General features: G+C 52.9%; 1 protein-coding gene across 1 annotated transcript in view; it reads left to right on the forward strand.

Annotated features, from left to right (window-relative positions):
• The window catches only part of LTBP2 (latent transforming growth factor beta binding protein 2), a 113,721-nt gene that overhangs the window by 56,978 nt on the left and 40,482 nt on the right, over nt 1-16,261 (forward strand). Inside the window, exon 9 of the mRNA XM_065404166.1 lies at nt 14,732-14,806. Coding sequence (XP_065260238.1) covers nt 14,732-14,806 — 75 coding nt within the window. The remainder of the gene's footprint in view (nt 1-14,731; nt 14,807-16,261) is intronic.

A 16,261-nucleotide genomic window follows, 5' to 3' on the forward strand; every position in this document is an offset into this window, starting at 1 on the left:
AGAGAGAACAGAGGGCTGCTCCGATCAGCTGAGGAAGCACAAGGCCCCTCTCATTTCAGGCCTCTTGGAATGTAGGTGTCCTTTGCTGAAGGCCTCTGGGAAGGAGGTGTCTTGGGTGATGCTTGCCCTCTCCAGCCTCAGCCCACGCGCTGGGAGGAGCGGTTTGGTTTGGGCGCTGGCTTGGAGCCCAGCACTTTCCCCACAAACCGCCTCTGTAAAAGTTCAATGCAGCCAGTGGCTCGCTCCGTGCCAGATACATTAGGAGGGAGAAACAGAAAAACAACGGCCGAGGTTTTAGGAGGTGCAGCCCTAGATTAGCCGAGGAGGCTGCAGACTCAGCTGATAGAGTTACGGGCCTGCTCTAGGCCCAGCGCGGGCTTGGCAGGGGCTCTGGAAATAACACTACATCAAACAATTGGCAGGAGTGTGCTTGGAGTCCGTTCCAGGGACACAAGAATCCAGCTCAGGTTTTTTTGCTCCCGAGAGCTGAGCAGACTGATGCAGCACAGTTATAGAGGAATCCTCAGCCTAGGCTAGGACCTTGGGCCCTCACTGTGGAGCTCATTCCTTGGGGTGCTGTGGTTTCTGGAAGGGCCCCCCACCCGGGGGAGGGAGAGGGAGTTTCCCATGGACGGGTGACTCCTGCACTGTTCAGGACTGCTGCCCTCTCTCTGCGGGAACACGGAGTTACCAGCAGGTAGTCTTGGCAGCTTGGCGAGATGGGCTTAGTGTTGTGCCCCCATGCTGCTTGTGGGATGGTGGATGGGGCCTGGTGCTTGCCCCCCGCCCCCATCCTCAGTGGGACAGGGCCTGGGGCTTGCCTTTCCCCTTTTGTCATGATGGGGCCCAGTGCTCCAGGACAGGGGCCGGTGTCATCCCCCCCGCTTGGCAGGTTCAGGGTCAGTAAGATGGTCCTGGCACTCCCTGAGTGGAGGTCAGGTTTCAGTCCCATAGTGGGCTGAGTGCGTGAGGCCGGCGTGCAGTCTGGGGAGGGGATTATTGGATTGGAAAGGAGAGTCTCATGTGACCAAATAGCTGCTGCCAGTAACCACTCAAACCTGTGCACAGCCAGCCAGGTCTGCCCCTGCCTCCCAGGCTCCTTCCATCCCAGCCGTGGTTAAGCAGCTAGAGAGTTTGCCAGGGGAGATCGTCCGGGGCTGCTGGGGTCTCTACAGCCCTCTCCACCTATTCCCTGCCTGAGCCTTGCTGGATGGCAGGGACACCCTCTCTCCAGGCTCAGTGAAGTGCGATGCCAGCATTGGAGTCACAGGTGCTAAGTCCCTGCTCTTAGCATGTCGTGCGTCAGGCTGCAGCCCTCCCCACAGACCCAGTGTGGCTTTACGAGAGCAGGGAGCCTGTGCCCTTAGATTCCTTATTAGGATTAGATCAGCCTCTGTTCAGAGCCCCCATAAGAGACCCCTGCCGCTTCTGGGCAGGACAGGCTTCATTCCCCCTATCACGGTGATCTCGCAGCAGGCAGCACGCTGGCCCCAGAGGCACCGTCAGCCCGATAGACAGAGAAAGGAATGGAAGCCTGGTAGTGGAGCTGGCCAGGCCAGCGTGGTGTGAGCGGTCCTGAGTGCTGTGGAACTGAGGTCAGAGGGGGTGGGCTTATTGGCAGGGCTGAAGCCAGACTAGAATGGCCCTGGGGTACCTAGTGTGGGGAGCTGGGAGAAGAGGATGTTCTCTGGTATTTGGTGAGAAAGGGGAGCTGGCTGTGGGTTAGTCCTTTGAGTGCAGGGAGTTCTGTCCTGTGCCAGCTGTGCTGTGGAGTGCAGTAGGCACAGCGCTGCTGAGCTCATGCCTACTCGCCTCAGGCAGACATGGGGCTCGTGCCTGCCTCCCCTCCCTTCACCTCGTCTGTCCATGCTCGGCACTGTAGTATCAGAGCACCACCTCCTCCCTACTTCTTCCCCCCCCCCCCCCCCACCATGGGGACTAGGGTGACCAGATGTCCCGATTTTATAGGGACAGTCCCGATTTTTGGGTCTTTTTCTTATATAGGCTCCTATTACCCCCCACCCCCGTTCCGATTTTTCACACTTGCTGTCTGGTCACCCTAATGGGGACTAGCAGAAATAGACCCCTGAGAGCTGGACAACGGGAGTAAAGGGGAACAGTTACATGGAACAGGATTGTTGGCACCTTCAGGCAGTGCCTTGAGTCAGGCCCACCTCCTGCTTGCGTGCATTTACTTAGTAATTTAGATCTTTCTGTCTTCCCTGTGCCGCCTGTTGCTGGGATGATATTTGTCTGAGACGCTTGACTGGTTTCTCCTCAGTCATGGGCCATGCTAGCTGGAGCCGTGTTCCCTGAAATGTGGACTAGGGCCTCAGCATCTTGGCACCAACATTAAACTGAGGTGCTCTGAGTTGCTGTGACCCCCTTGCCCTTTGGGACTCTGCTGTGGCCCCGCTTCTTGCTGCCTGTTTCTCTCTGCTGGCCCCGGTCTGCTCCAAGGGACGAGCATGAGCATGTGCGCTATGCAAAGGATCACACGGTTGATGGGTTCAGTACAAACAAGGAAATGTACCATAAAGGCATTCTACGCACACACTTTCTCCCCCCCCCGAACCTCCGTATTTGGTTTCTAGTGATCCTCCATAACTCCAGCTCCATAACTGCTGTCTTCACACCCTTCCCATCCCCATGTTCTCTGTGCACATCCTCCATTTCCCCTTTCTCTCTGCTCCCTTTATTGAGAGCAGGGCTGTACATGGCATCTTCATTGGGCTACCAATGGCTGTAAGAACTTCCCACCTCCCTGGCCCTCGCCAGGCGCTGGTATCCCATACCAGTGAATTCAAGTGTGCAGCCCAGCAGCTGTCGTCCCTTCCCCCCTGACTTAGACCCCTGGAACTCAGAGAACCGCATGGACTAGGGGAACACAAATTCCATAGGCTTTCAAGGGAACCTCATGGCTGGATAGGGTGCCGCTCTTTGACTGTGCATGGCAGGTGGATGTCAGTGAGAGAATCCCAGGTTACTAATGTGTGTTGAGTTTATCACTCAGGAGGGCACAGAGTGCCCCTGATCCCTGCGTGGGAAGTCTTGGCCATCAGTGGCAGCAGGGACCAGACAGACATCCCATAGGAAGCAGGCTTCACCCCTGCAAACATGAAATCTCCACCCGTGCTCTCAGCAGATAGCTGGGGAGGGCACTAGCCTGTTATAAATAACCATTAACTCCCAGTGGCTCCCAATTCCATGGCTTGCCACACTGTGTCCCTGCAGCAGCTGGGGCTCAGGGGAGCATGACGCTGGTTCAGATGGCTGTTTGTCTGTTGATTGAGCTCAAACAGATGGATGCCTGTCTGGCTTTCATCAGATTAATTCCATGTGAACGTGAAAGTCGACAGCAAAGAATGCATCCCCCATCTTCTTCCTTCCCATGCCACCAGGAAATCCCGGCCTCAGTCCCTGGCTTTGGGCTACAGTCTCCCCTTGGGAGGCCATGAGGCCCTTGTGTACATTGGCAGAAATTCAGGTTAGCTGGAGAGGCCCAGAGCTTCCATTTTGCTCTCTCATTCTGTGCAAGTCTCTATCTCTGTTGAATCCATCCTTGCTTTGCTGCTCCTTAAATGGCCCTACATGGTGGAGACCACATGGTGTGAGAACAGCCAGACAGCTGCCACGTGCTGGGGCTGGTGCAGGGGGAAGGCTGCACTGCTCCGAATGAGGACAATACCACTGAACTGCTGATGTGCTTTTCCCTGGAATGTGCTCTCAACATCTGATGCCAGAGCTCAGACAGAAATGAGTCCGGGGCATAGGTTCCTCTTCCACATTTTCATCTCTCTCCTGGAGGCACCAAGTCCCAGAACCTCTCTTCATCCCCAGCTTTGCTCCATATCTCCTCTACTCAGGGCTCTCAGCATCTATGGATGCTTCTTTCTCCACCCAAGGTGCTGGTATAAAGAGGCGTTCAACCTGCAGAGACTCCACATCCCATGTTCAGAGCCCAGCTGTTTCTTTCAGACTCAGACCTGGGCCCTGCACATTGTTCATATTGTCGGGCTGTAGCTCTTTGACCTGGTCAGCCACACGCATAGCAATGGTGCGTCCTGCTCACATACCGCTTTCCTCTGGCACTGGGGATTTCCAAGAAAGCTCCCCTCTGTGCCCTCCTGTCCTGGGGAGCTGTGCACCAGAACCCAGTCTCGACAGCTCTTGGAATTTCAAGCATTCCAGCAACCAGAGACGGAAATGGCAGAAATTAGCTCAGCGTAAACACTTACAAATGTACGGCAGGGCAGCCAGGCGAGAGCTAGACAAATGAAGAACTTGTTTGGATTGACTTGCTGCCTGAGACACTGGATTATTAGTTGAGTCTGGAGACAGCCGGACGTCTCTGCTGACTTGCCGCTTTTATATTAGGTACACATTAGTGTGTGGGAAACATCAGAGAATCGGATGGAACCAAGGCCGACAGCTCTCTGAACTCACCTGCCATGCCCATCCTGCCGTGTCCAGCCCCTGCTGCTGTTCTTCATTCACCTAGCACCAGCAGCGGTATGGGCACTTCATATGCCACATCTATGTCCAGTAGAGGCTGGGGCTGGGATGTGCCCAGGTGGGGTGCATTTTACTCCAGGCGGGGGAGCAGCCCCACAGCTTTCATTTGCATGTGTGATTTTCAGTTTGTCCACATTCTGTTGGGGGAGGGACATGGATTTCCAGGCCTCCTGGAAGAGGTGTGTTTGAGAAGGGACCTGGAAGAGGAGGGCTGAGGTGTGGCAGAGGCACAGGGAGTGGCTTTTGCCCACGTTAAGTTGATGGTAAGACATCCAGGAAGAGAAGTCAGAGACAGGCTGAGACATGGGATTGGGTCGGGGGATATGTCAGGAGTAGTGAGGTAGATCTGTGAGTAACTGGTGTACTGAGGGTAATTAAAGCTGTGTGAGTGGATGAGATGATCCAGAGAGAGGGTGTGAAGGGATCAGAGGATGGGGCCAAGCGTGGAGCCCAGTGGGAGCCACTTGCAAAGTGGGAGGTGGGAAGGAGGATCCCCTGGAACAGATGCTGAAGGAATGACCAGAGAGGCTGGAGAGAACTGAGGCACGAAAACCAAGGGAGGGCAAGACTGTAGGAAAGAGGATGTGTGATTGGCAGTGTCAGAAGTAGCAGAGAGGCTGAGGAGGAGGATGTTAGAGTGGAGGCCCTGGGATTTGGCTGGGAAGAGGCCTGTGGGGAAAGCTGTATCAGAGGAGTGCGGAGGGTGAAAGCCAGGCTGATGTTTGTGTCGTGTTGGAGAAGAAGCTGAGTTACAGGGATGTAGTCAGTGTCCCGGCATGAGGTCAAGAGGCCTGCGACAGGACGTGGAGTGTTAGGACCATTCACAGCAATTGACTCACCAGCCTAGCTGAGTCCTAGTTAGCTTCCAGCTTGGGGTTGGAGTGCCTCTGTGAGGCACGAGGGCCAGGGAGTGCAAAGGGGAGAAAGCGAGGCAAAGGAGATGGCTTTAGCTGGGGTTTATGTCTTACTCTTAAGTTACCAACAGAGGCAAACCCCAGGCAGGGCATGAGTTTGGTCACTAACCCACTGTGGCCTCAGTGCAGTGTCCCTTGCCCACCACAGAAGCCGTGGGATAAAGGAGGACAGAAATTGAGAGGTTTTCCCTGCAGCTAAGATGTTTGTTACACCATTCGACCCAGCAAAAACTAACACAGAGGCCAGTTCCCCAAAGTGCTCGGTGATAGAAACCCCAAGAGAACAGAAATTAAAGTCCCGAAAGCTTCTCCAAGCAGATGAACCCCCCCACACACACCTCTTTTCCCAGCCCTACTGTATTTCTTGTGGGTTTTGCCTCCCAGGGCCATTCTCAGCCCAGCAGAAACCCTGCCCTAATGCCCTTGGTGCTGCCTTTTTCAGGCATTGTCCCCACCAGCATAGGCGTGCGCACGGGGTGTGCCGGGTGTGCCCAGGCACACCCTAATGCAGGGGTGGGCAAATGGCTCCATTCCCCGGTGCGACAAGCTGCGGGGTCCGCGCTCCCGGGCCGGAGCGTCCGGCCGAGCGCAGCAAGCCACTGGCCCCTCCCCCGCCTTCCCCCCTCCCCTGGAGCCCTGCTGCCACGCGCAGCGCTCTGGGGGCTGGGGCTCCGCGGGGAGTCAGACATGCTCCCCCCTCCCCATGAGCCATGCCGCTGCGCGTGCAGCGCTCTGGGGGCCGGGGCTGCACGCTCCCATGGGGCAGTGTTTGGCTCCCTGGTGAGGCTAGGAGCCTCATCTCATGGTAAGGGGTCCGGGGCCAGGGGGGTTGGATAAGGGGTGGGGGCAGTCAGGGGACAGGTAGGGGGTAGGGTCCTAGGGGGGCAGTCAGGGGACAAGGAGCAGGGAGGCTTAGGTAGGGGGTGGAGTCCTGGGGGGCAGTTAGGGGCTGGGGTCCCAGGAGGGGGTAGTCGGGGGGGACAAGGAGTAGGGGGGGTTGGGGGTTCTGAGGGGGGAAGTCAGGGGGCGGGAAGTAGGAGGGAGTGGATGGGGGCTGGACTAGGGCAGGGCAGGGGTGGGGCTAGGGTGGGGCTCCCTGGGTGCACACCCTAATGAAATGGGCTGCGCACGTCTATGCCCACCAGCAGAGGCTCAGAGCACTGCTTCACTTTCTTTAGGCTGGACCCACAGAGTGGGAAGCTTAGTAAGATAGAAATAGCACCCATCCCTTTTCCGCAGAGCCTGGTTAGCTCTGTGGGAGTGAGATCCCTGCGAGGATGGGGTGCTGCTGGATTTGTCCAGGTGTTGTGTACCGTCTTTTGCACTGACTAAACAGCTGGGAGAAACCACTTCCCTTCTGCCCCTCCCAAACAAGCTTCAAGAGTTTCTGGCTGGAGCAGTAAACTAGTAAAGCCACCCCTTTCAGACTCTGCCCCTTCCATTCTCCCACAGGATAGCCAGGGGTCAGCCTAGCCATGGGCCCAGATCTGGCAGTCCTGCAAACTCCCTGCCCAGTAGGGTTCACTCCTGCTGCTCTCTTTCTCCCCCCCCCCCCCCACCCCCCAACCACCCATGCGGGTGGAGGTTTTAACTTCATTAAGATCCCGTTCTTTGAAGGCCATCATTTTATTTGTATTTCTCCCACATTTTTCAAGGTTTTGTCCTAGAGAAGAATCGGAATGTACTGGAAAGTTGGATCCTGTAGTGTCTGGCTTGGCATCTGCAATGTTCCCCACACGGACCTCCCACCGTGTTAGGCATAGCTGGCAAATGACTGGCTGCTCCCCCAGCTGGAGCCACAGTCATTAGATATATGGAATGGTATTGCAAGCCACATGCCATTCTCCCTGCTGCACCCTTAGGCATTGTAAAAGCAATTGGAACCCTCTTGGAAATCAAACCCTGGCTGGCCTCACCACAGTCAGATCGGGGATGATGCAGAGGAAAGAGATTTAAAAGATTTGATGATGACCTAGTTCTACTGGAGTGGCACAGTCTGCCATGGACGCTGGTCTCACTGTGGCAATGCACATGGGCATGGCTGGAAGTGGGAAGGAGCTGAGGCTTACACATGATTACACTTTCATAGTGCTTCTTGGCCAGAGGGATCCCAACAGGCTTGAGACACATTCCTGACTTGCTCTCTGGAGGTCTCCCTTTGCCCATCGCTCAGTTGTGGCTGAGTGGGCTGCAGCAGCTGGTTCACAGTGCACAGCAACACAAAACAACAGGTTAGCACGTTAAACGCAGAAGAATCTTGTATCCAGTTGGAACAGCTAGTAAGGTAGAATGGAGTTACCCGAGCTGAAAGTTACCCCAGCCACCAAGGCTAACAATCCAAGGTGGGATCTTAGCTGACTGCATGTGGGCAGGATCTTGGTTTCACAGCTCGCCTCGATGACAGCACCTCCAGCAATACAGTGCCCCTCGCTGGGGCCTTGGGGAATGTTGTGACTCATGGGGAAGCTGTCTGTCACAGCTCATCTGGAGGCAACATATCTGGACAGCAAGACTCTTTAGCCCAACGCCCTTTGGGCAGCTTTAGAGATCCCTGTTCTTGTCCACTGGCTCCAAGAAATGGACTCATTCCCTCACCCCGTACCTAGCAGTCTGCCTGCTCCTAGGGATGCAATCGCTTGTGTGCTTTCCCTCTGGAGCCCATTGCTAAGGCTGAGCTGTCTGCTTTTCTGCTGGCAGTGGCTTCAGCAGCTGGGTCAGAGCTTTCTCCACTTAGGGAGCAGGTCTTTTCTGCTGTGTGTTAAATCAGGCTGAGGTTTCAGTGGCATGCTTGGAGCCTTGGCTCAGTCCAAGGAGAGAGGATTTTGCAGTCTGTTTTTGATTAACCACGCACACTCCAGCCTGCTTCTCCCTGGCTGTCTCCATCCCTGGGATGTTTACTGAGGGCCTGTTGACTAAAACCAATGCTAGAGATAGGGTCTCTTGGAGGCAGAACTCTGGGCTCCCACTAGCCATCGACTGCCTGCCACGCTGATGCCATCCCTAGCTTTCTTGGGCCTGTGCTGCACATTCTCATTGCACAGCCTTGGTTCCTTGCCTGTCTCTGCTCTAGCTGATGCCCCTCTGAGAGCTATACTCTCCTCCTCTTGGAACCTGCCTCCTTTTCTCTCAGGAGGCCTCCTGTTTGCTGCATCCTTGGTTCACTGTGTGCTGACTGTTCTACCTGGCTCAGCTCCATCACCTCATAATCAGCAATGCCTCATTAACCCCCCCCCCTTCCCCGTGGCTCTCCCTGCCCCTACAGAGCTTCCTAACAATCTCTGTTAAACACCCCCCACTTCCCCCATCCAGTGCCTGCACCAAATCAGTGTGTCCAGCCATTCATCGCTCCCAGGCTCTTCTGGCTTCTGTAAACCCTTGGGCCTAACTCATTCCCCTTCCACACACAGCTGCCATCGCTGTCTTGGAAGGTGCCTAGAGCACTAGAGAAGAGATGTAACCTAAAAATACATTCATCAAAGTGTGCAGAGACCTGGCCAGGGTTCTCACGAGGCAATGGTGCTTCCATCCAGTGCAGTGTCTCCAGAAGGGCTGGCATTAAGTGGCTTTGTGTCCTGAACGTGGCCAAGGAATCCGGCTCATTTTTGATTCACCGCCAGTCTGACCTTCTCCATCCTGCCTGAGGCAGCATTGCCCATGTGCTGTGTCAGTACCCCAGGGACAGTGTGGTATAATGTATCTGGCACTGGGCTGGGAACAGCTCTATCACTAACCTGATGTACAGGGCGGCAGGAGCCCAGGGCCACACACTGGGGAGGCGGGCAGTGAAAGCTGGAGCCCTGTGCTAGATTCTCCTCTCCTGGGATGGTTGTAATTGGGTGGCAGATGAGAGAAAATAGCATCTCGAGTCTTTCTGGCTGCTTAAAGGTCAACTTGGATTGAAAATCCCCTGTGACTGATCTTCTCGCTGCTGGTTTCCTTTTTCATGCTGACGAGCTTGACTATTTTAAAGCCGAGGAGATAAGCGCCTGTGTGAGCCCTGGGAATCCAAGGCTGTCAGGGAGCGCGCTCGCTTCCCTCTGTCTCAGACTGTGAGCTAATGGCACCTGGCCTCCCAGTGAGATCACTGAGAAAGCACGTACCCCTTTGCCCATGTGGAAGGCAGGCCTCGCTTGGGACACTGCTGCATTGGCAGATATAACAGAGACTAGGCTTGCTCAGAGTCATGAGCCTGGTTGACAGTGGGGTGGCGAAGGGCTCTTTGGAAAGGGCTACTCTCTGTCCAGTCTAGGAGGAGTCCTGTTGCACAGCCACCTGGAGAGCACTCGCCCCTTACATGCAGAGCCTGCTCCCTGCAGAACTGGCAGGGAGGCAAGGCTCGGCAGACACAGCATTTTAATATGGAGCCAGACCTCAATGCCTTCAAACAAGCCTGAAATCTCCCTGCCCACAGGTGCTGCTCAGCTGCTCCCTCTGTCTCCAGTCTAAGAGTATGTCTACACTACGGGCACTATAGTGGCACAGCTGCAGCACTGCCATGTAGACGCTTCCTGCATCGATGGAAGGGGTTCTTCTGTCAGTGGAGGCAATCCACCTTCCTGAGCAGCGGTAACTAGATTGAAGGAAGGATGCTTCTGTCTACACTGGGGGGGGGGGGGCTAGGTAGCTTAACTTCTGTGCTCAGAGGTGTGAATTTTTCACAGCGCTGAGCACCCTAGCTACATCAGTGTAAATTGTAAGCATAGACCAGGGCTAAGCCTCATTCTAACCTTCTGGAAAAGAAGCAGACACAGACACAGAGGAGCCCAGGATCTTCTGGCAGCCTTTGCTGACCCTAGCACTGCCTCTGTTCAATCTGAGCACCAGATCTATTTTCTTCCAATCACTACCCGCTATTAAATTCCAGAACACTAACCTACCAGGCCTGTCTCCCATTGCCAAGAGCTGGGAGGTTAGGAGAGGATGGTTAAGTTCAGATGCAGTTCTCCTTCACAGGTTGGCCTTTCTTGATTTCCTTGTCTTGGTTCTAGTTTGGTGACCTCATATTTCAAGGAAGGAAATGATCCTCTGCTTGCGTAACCAAGTCCAAGCTGGCAGTTAGTTGACGTCCTCCTGCAGCCATAGGGTCTCATTGCTTTGCGACCATATCCTGACAGAAAGAGAGCAACCTCCATACCTAATATTTCAGACATCGTGTCTTGGTTCCCCCTGGTGCAGAGAGGTCTGTTCATGTTACACTACAGTTGCTCTTTCAATGAACATGGGTTACTTTGCAAAATTAATCTGTCCGTCTACAGTCTGACCATTAACTCAGAGAGTGTTGGTTAGGGCCCAGGATGATCTTCTGCCCAAGCCCTGAATAGCACTTGCTGTTGTGCTATTTTTTTACCCATGGTAAGGTCCTTTTATGGCCATTTTCACAGTCCACTGCCTTGTCTCAGATTTGTCCCTTATTTATTCTTGGCATCCACAATGTGCTAGGTGCCTCCCAGGCCCTATGGACAGACAAGTTCCCTGCCACAAAGAACTTGCAGACCTGATACTACAAGGAAGAGCTACAAGTGCTAGATGGGGGAATAGGTGGCTGGGTGGATGAGGGGTGTCAGGATACAGCCATATGGTTACTTAGTTGTTACGCACACGTTTTGTTCCACAACGTATTCCACAATATGTGGGGAAAAAATTCCTCACCCCACAAAAATCTCTTTCCAGGACAAAGTGCCCCTTTAACCACTTCCCACACCAGCCTGGCTCCCTCCTCAGCTCCTCCCACTCCCTGAAGTTCACTTTCATTCACTCCAAAACACGGTGCCTGAATTGGGCCTCTTTGGAATTTATTGGCTGGATTGTACTTGCCTATAAAAAGTTTGAGAGATTTAATTATGTAGGTTATGGACCATTTTTAAACCCACAAAACTATTTTAAGACACTATTTAAAATTCTGTGTAGTGAGAGTGAGTGAGTCAGGAAATCATGTGCAGCCAGAGCAGAGAGCTCCTTGTAAAAAGGGGGAAAAGGTAATAAATGTCCCCTCAGCTGTTATTTCAGCATCTCGTCGGAGCCTATGTCATTCCTTCCATTTCCCTTGTCACGTGCGACTGGACAATCCAAGCAGGGGACCTGAGACATCACAGAGGTGGAGAAACGTTGCAGGTGTTGTAACTGTGCTGCTTTTCTGGCACTTGTCAATGGCAGAAGCAACCAACTGGAAAATGTGGCAATTCATCTGCCCAGCCAGGCCATCATCCAGGTACTCTCTGCCTGGTCTGGATGCTCTTTGCCATTTTTCTGCCCTGAGAATCTTCAGACTTGTAGCGCAGGCAGTTTGGGGGCACCTTCTCAGGTCTGAGTTGCAGGCTCCTTAACTAGAGTTGTTGGTGAATCTAGGAGCTGCCTGTTAATTGTGCTACCCATTTGCTTGGGGGTACTGAGGCTGTTTTCAAGGTAAATTTCCCGATAAGGTGCAAGAGGCATATGCATGAGAATAGAAATGTGTGGGGGAACCCTAGGCCTGATGGCCTGTCCACCCTCCTGTTTCCACTTAGGCCGTATACTTACATGATGACTCACTGGCTCCAAGGTTATGATTCATTGGGGGTGAATGATGGTGGGACTGTAGCTTACACACCCGCATTTGAGACCGTTGAGATCCAATAATAACTTATTTCACAAGGAAAAAACCATTTGTTTGTCAGTGGGAGGTTGGCCAGCATTTTTGTGTCCAGGGCGGATGGAGTAATCCCTCATCATGCTGTATGAAATTCACACTGGGTGCACAAGTGCATCTACTGCTCCTTAGGGTGACCAGATGTCCCGACTTTATAGGGACAGTCCCGATTTTGGGGTCTTTTTCTTATATAGGCTCCTATTACCCCCCACCCCAGTCCCAATTTTTCACACTTGCTGTCTGGTCACCCTACTGCTCCTATACATTAAAAGGCCAGCTTTGTATGGAGACCAACTCTGCAGGAGATGGCACATATAGGGCTGAGCCTGTTGCATGAATGCTCCTAGGGTTGAAGTGGGTTCTTTGCATGTCTCCTGAGTCTGACTGTTCTAAGCCCCTCGCTAATTTCTGGCATGGTCTGCGTCGTGCCTCTCTTTACATTTCTTACTCTGCGAGGTCCAGGGAAGACACTAGATGCTGTGGGTGACTTTTCCCTCCTGGGGTCTTGCATCCTGAACCTTATAACAACAGTGATGCTTTGCACTCCAATAGTGCCTTCCATCAAAGGATGTCAAAGGTCTTGACAGTATAGCTTTACTGGTATCTCCATGTTACTGATGCGGAAACTGAATCAGAGAGGGAGAGTAAGGTTTGCAAGGTCACACAGTGAGTCAGGGACACAGCTGGGAACAGAAGTGGACTCCTGATGCCCAGTCCCCACTGCTCTACCCAGTAGATGACAAGGTTTCCCAGCGTGTAGGGGCCTTCCTTCTGCTGACCCTAACCCCAAATGGCATGATGGGAGAATGATCATTGAGTTGTATGCACTCTGTTAATTTTCTTAGCCAGTCTAATCTCTGACTTGTAGATTTCATTCACCTATGGTTGCCCAACATGAGTGACATTGTTGACATATTTTACTGGGAGGTGTTGTCAACAGGCCCAGGTTCATAGCTCTGGTTTGTGCCCCCTCTGGATGAGCCTGGCATGTACGACTCTTCATGCAGGATCCTGTGCCTCTCTGAAGGTGTTAGGGGAGCAGCAGGAGTTAGAGCCTTGCATGTGACATTAGTGATGACCAGGTCCTGCTTCAGGGAAGAGATGTTGATGGGGGTGTTTGTTTGTGGGTGGCGACACTGCTCCAGAAAGGTGACCGTGTGAAGAGATTGGGCTCTTCCCTTTGGGACTCAGCATCAAACTACCCTTCATGCTCCCCACAAAGGGGATCTCAAAGCACCAGCACATGCCTGCGAGTTGGAGCCAATTTGCACCCTGGTACCCTTATGGTTGCTTGGGTTTGGAAACCAATTGATAGAAGTTTGGGGGAGAGCCAGATAGGCTGAGACCAAGGTCACAGAGGGTACCCAGACACCATGGAGGTGTAGGTAGGGGCTGCTTCAGACCACCCAAAACTCATGTCACACTGGGGGCGTAGGTCAGAACTAAGGCTGGTTGGTTGTTGTGGCAAGAAAAGGGCAACGTCCTTATGTTAGGATTTCTTTTGAAAAGGAAAGGCATGGCCCAGAATATGTGAATTACTGTTAAAGCTGTTTGTCATGGGGACAGTATGAGAAACGTCAACTGACTGCCCTTTATTTTACAATAAAGATTGTTCAAACCCTTCTGATAATATTTCATCATCATTTAAAACCCTGTAAAAATCCATCCAGACTCCAGCATGCTGCACCTAGCGCCTGGTTTGGGAAAGTTCCGGGAGGAGTCTGGATTCTCAGCAGACCGGCTGGGGTGACGAAGACCAGGGAAATATTTTCAAAAGCACCTAAGTCCCATTTTCAAAAGGCAGTTGGCATTGAGGAACCTATGTTTCATTGAAAGTCAATGGGATTTGGGCTCCTAAGCCACTTGGGCACATTTGAAAATGTTACCGGTGGGCTTGTTGTGAAACCCCCTTCAGAGCCATGACTTTTGTCACCTTCAGCCTTACTCCTAACCCTGCCCATGGCCTGCAGGTGTTAAAGGTGAATTGTTTAACCACTCAGCATGGCTAGCAGTTAGAGAACAAACCTATGAATGGATCAACTAACGCTTGGAAACGCTACATGGTGAAGTTGGGTCTCTGAAACAGCTGCTCTTGGGCCACTTCCATTCTCCATCCCGCTCCCCATCCTGCCCCAGGAGGCCGGCTGTGGTGGGTTAGTGTGGTACAACCCAACTTGATCCTGTGCGGTATGTTTTATGGACTCTTTGAGCTACGCTTTCGGAAGTGTGCAGTTCCATTTAGGCCAAAAATAAGTCACCAGATCTTTAAAAGAGCCCAGTATGTTGGGTGTTGAATTCTTTGGAAAATCTAACCACAAATCTCACAATAGGAGGTGCTGAGAAGTTCTGAAAAATCTTGTCCTTCTTTAGGCACCTAAATGGGAGCTGAGCTCTTATGAAAATCTGGCCCTAATTGTGGGTGCTAAGCAGTGGGCAGTCCAGCCATGAGGTCTTTTGAAAATCCCTGATGCGCATAGCTAGTGGTGTGGAGGTAGTGACAGGGGACTTATTGACAGAGGAGTTGGGAGAAGAAGAAAAGGCAGGGTCAGGAGTACACGAAGCTCACTGGCTGGTGGGCGTAAAGGAGAGACTGGAGTCAAGGAGAGAGAAAGAGAAGATTCGGTTGTGGAGTTTAGCCCTAGTCCCTAAGCTTCCAAACTGTTTGCTGTCGTCCTAGCTCATCCAGTGATTGAAAACAGACAGGTGGAGTGTCCCCAGGGATACAAGAGGCTGAATCGGAGCCACTGTCAAGGTAAGGATGCCACTTTGATCCCTTTACTCTGCCTGATAAGGAGTCTGAGAATAATCATTCCTGTGTGTAAAATGGGTTCACTTCCTGCCCTGGGACCGGCCTACTGGGGATGTTACAGTTAAAGAACCCTGAGCCGTAAAGTGTGAAAGTAACTAGCTACATTCCACTAACTGTACAGAAAAATTGCATGTCCCTGACAGCTCAGGCTGTTTCACAGCAATACCAATCAAATTCCCCAGATAACAGCCTTATCTGTGACCCACAAGATTCTCTCGCCATGTGCATGCACTAGTGATGTGCATCTCTAAGTTCAGCATGTACTTAGCAGTGTTAAAAACAAGTGATCTCTATATTTCCTGTAGCCTGAAGCAACTTTAACTGCAAGTTACTAGTGATTTTGGGGGGCGGGGGGGAGAGTTTGTTTGGGTTTTTCGAGAGGAGTGGTGAAAGTGAGTTGGCTTGAAAATCTGTCTGCACCAAGTACATAAACTCTGCCAGGCTCCTCAGAGTCTGCCTTGCTCCAGGGTGGGGCCTGTCTATGCACCTTTCAACCCCAGAGTGTCCTCTGCCCCACATCAGGGGGCGGCTGTGTCTGGGCCATTCATCCTAGGGGTCCCCTCTGCCCCACATTGGGAGTAGAGGGTGTGTCTGGGCCATTCATCCCAGGGGTCCCCTCTGCCCCCATCGGGGAGTATCTTATGTGGGCCATTCACCCTGGAGTTTCCTCTGCCCCACATTGAGGGGTGTCTATGTGTGGGCCAATCACCCCAGGAGTCCGCTCTGCCCCACACGGGGCTGGGGGGGGGATATGCATGTGTCTGTCCCATTCATCTGCTCCACCTGAGGAGGGCGGCTTTTCCCCTGTTCCTCATTAGGGGAATATCTGACATTTTTCCAACCGTAAAGTCCATGTTTTCTGTGCAGTGATTGGGAGCTGGAATTTCTTGGTCACATTGTCATGATTCCTGATAAGCCATGAGGTGTCCCTTAGAGGATGGTGTCTGGGCCTGCCCGGACAAGCTCATGGCATGCAGTCCAGTGACTCATCTCCTCTAGCAGGGACTTTCCATCTCACTGAGTTAAGTAATGAGTCACCTGAGAGCTTCCCCACGGTGTCCTAGAGGAGAATGGTCACCAGCACAGTGGCCTCGATTCCCTGTGACAATCAGTGTAGGGCTAGTGTCAGGGCTCTGTATTGGCCCTCTGTGTGGCTCCTGGCATGGGGATGTGTTGGGAGAGAGAGAGATGTGGCCATGAGTGCTCTGCCTCCCCAGGGACCTTTCTGAGCCTGGCAGGAGACGCACTGTCCTGCAGATGCCTTGGTGCCTTGAGGTGCTATACACTTACATTCCCATGTCCTTGCTGTGGCCATGGGACGTGTGTCTGGGAGCCCAGTGCTAATCCAGGACCTGAATTCAAAGGCAAAAAGAGCAATTTGGCTAATAGAACATTGGA

This window comes from Emys orbicularis, chromosome 4 (assembly GCF_028017835.1).
Source record: "Emys orbicularis isolate rEmyOrb1 chromosome 4, rEmyOrb1.hap1, whole genome shotgun sequence".
Classification (NCBI taxonomy): domain Eukaryota; kingdom Metazoa; phylum Chordata; order Testudines; family Emydidae; genus Emys; species Emys orbicularis.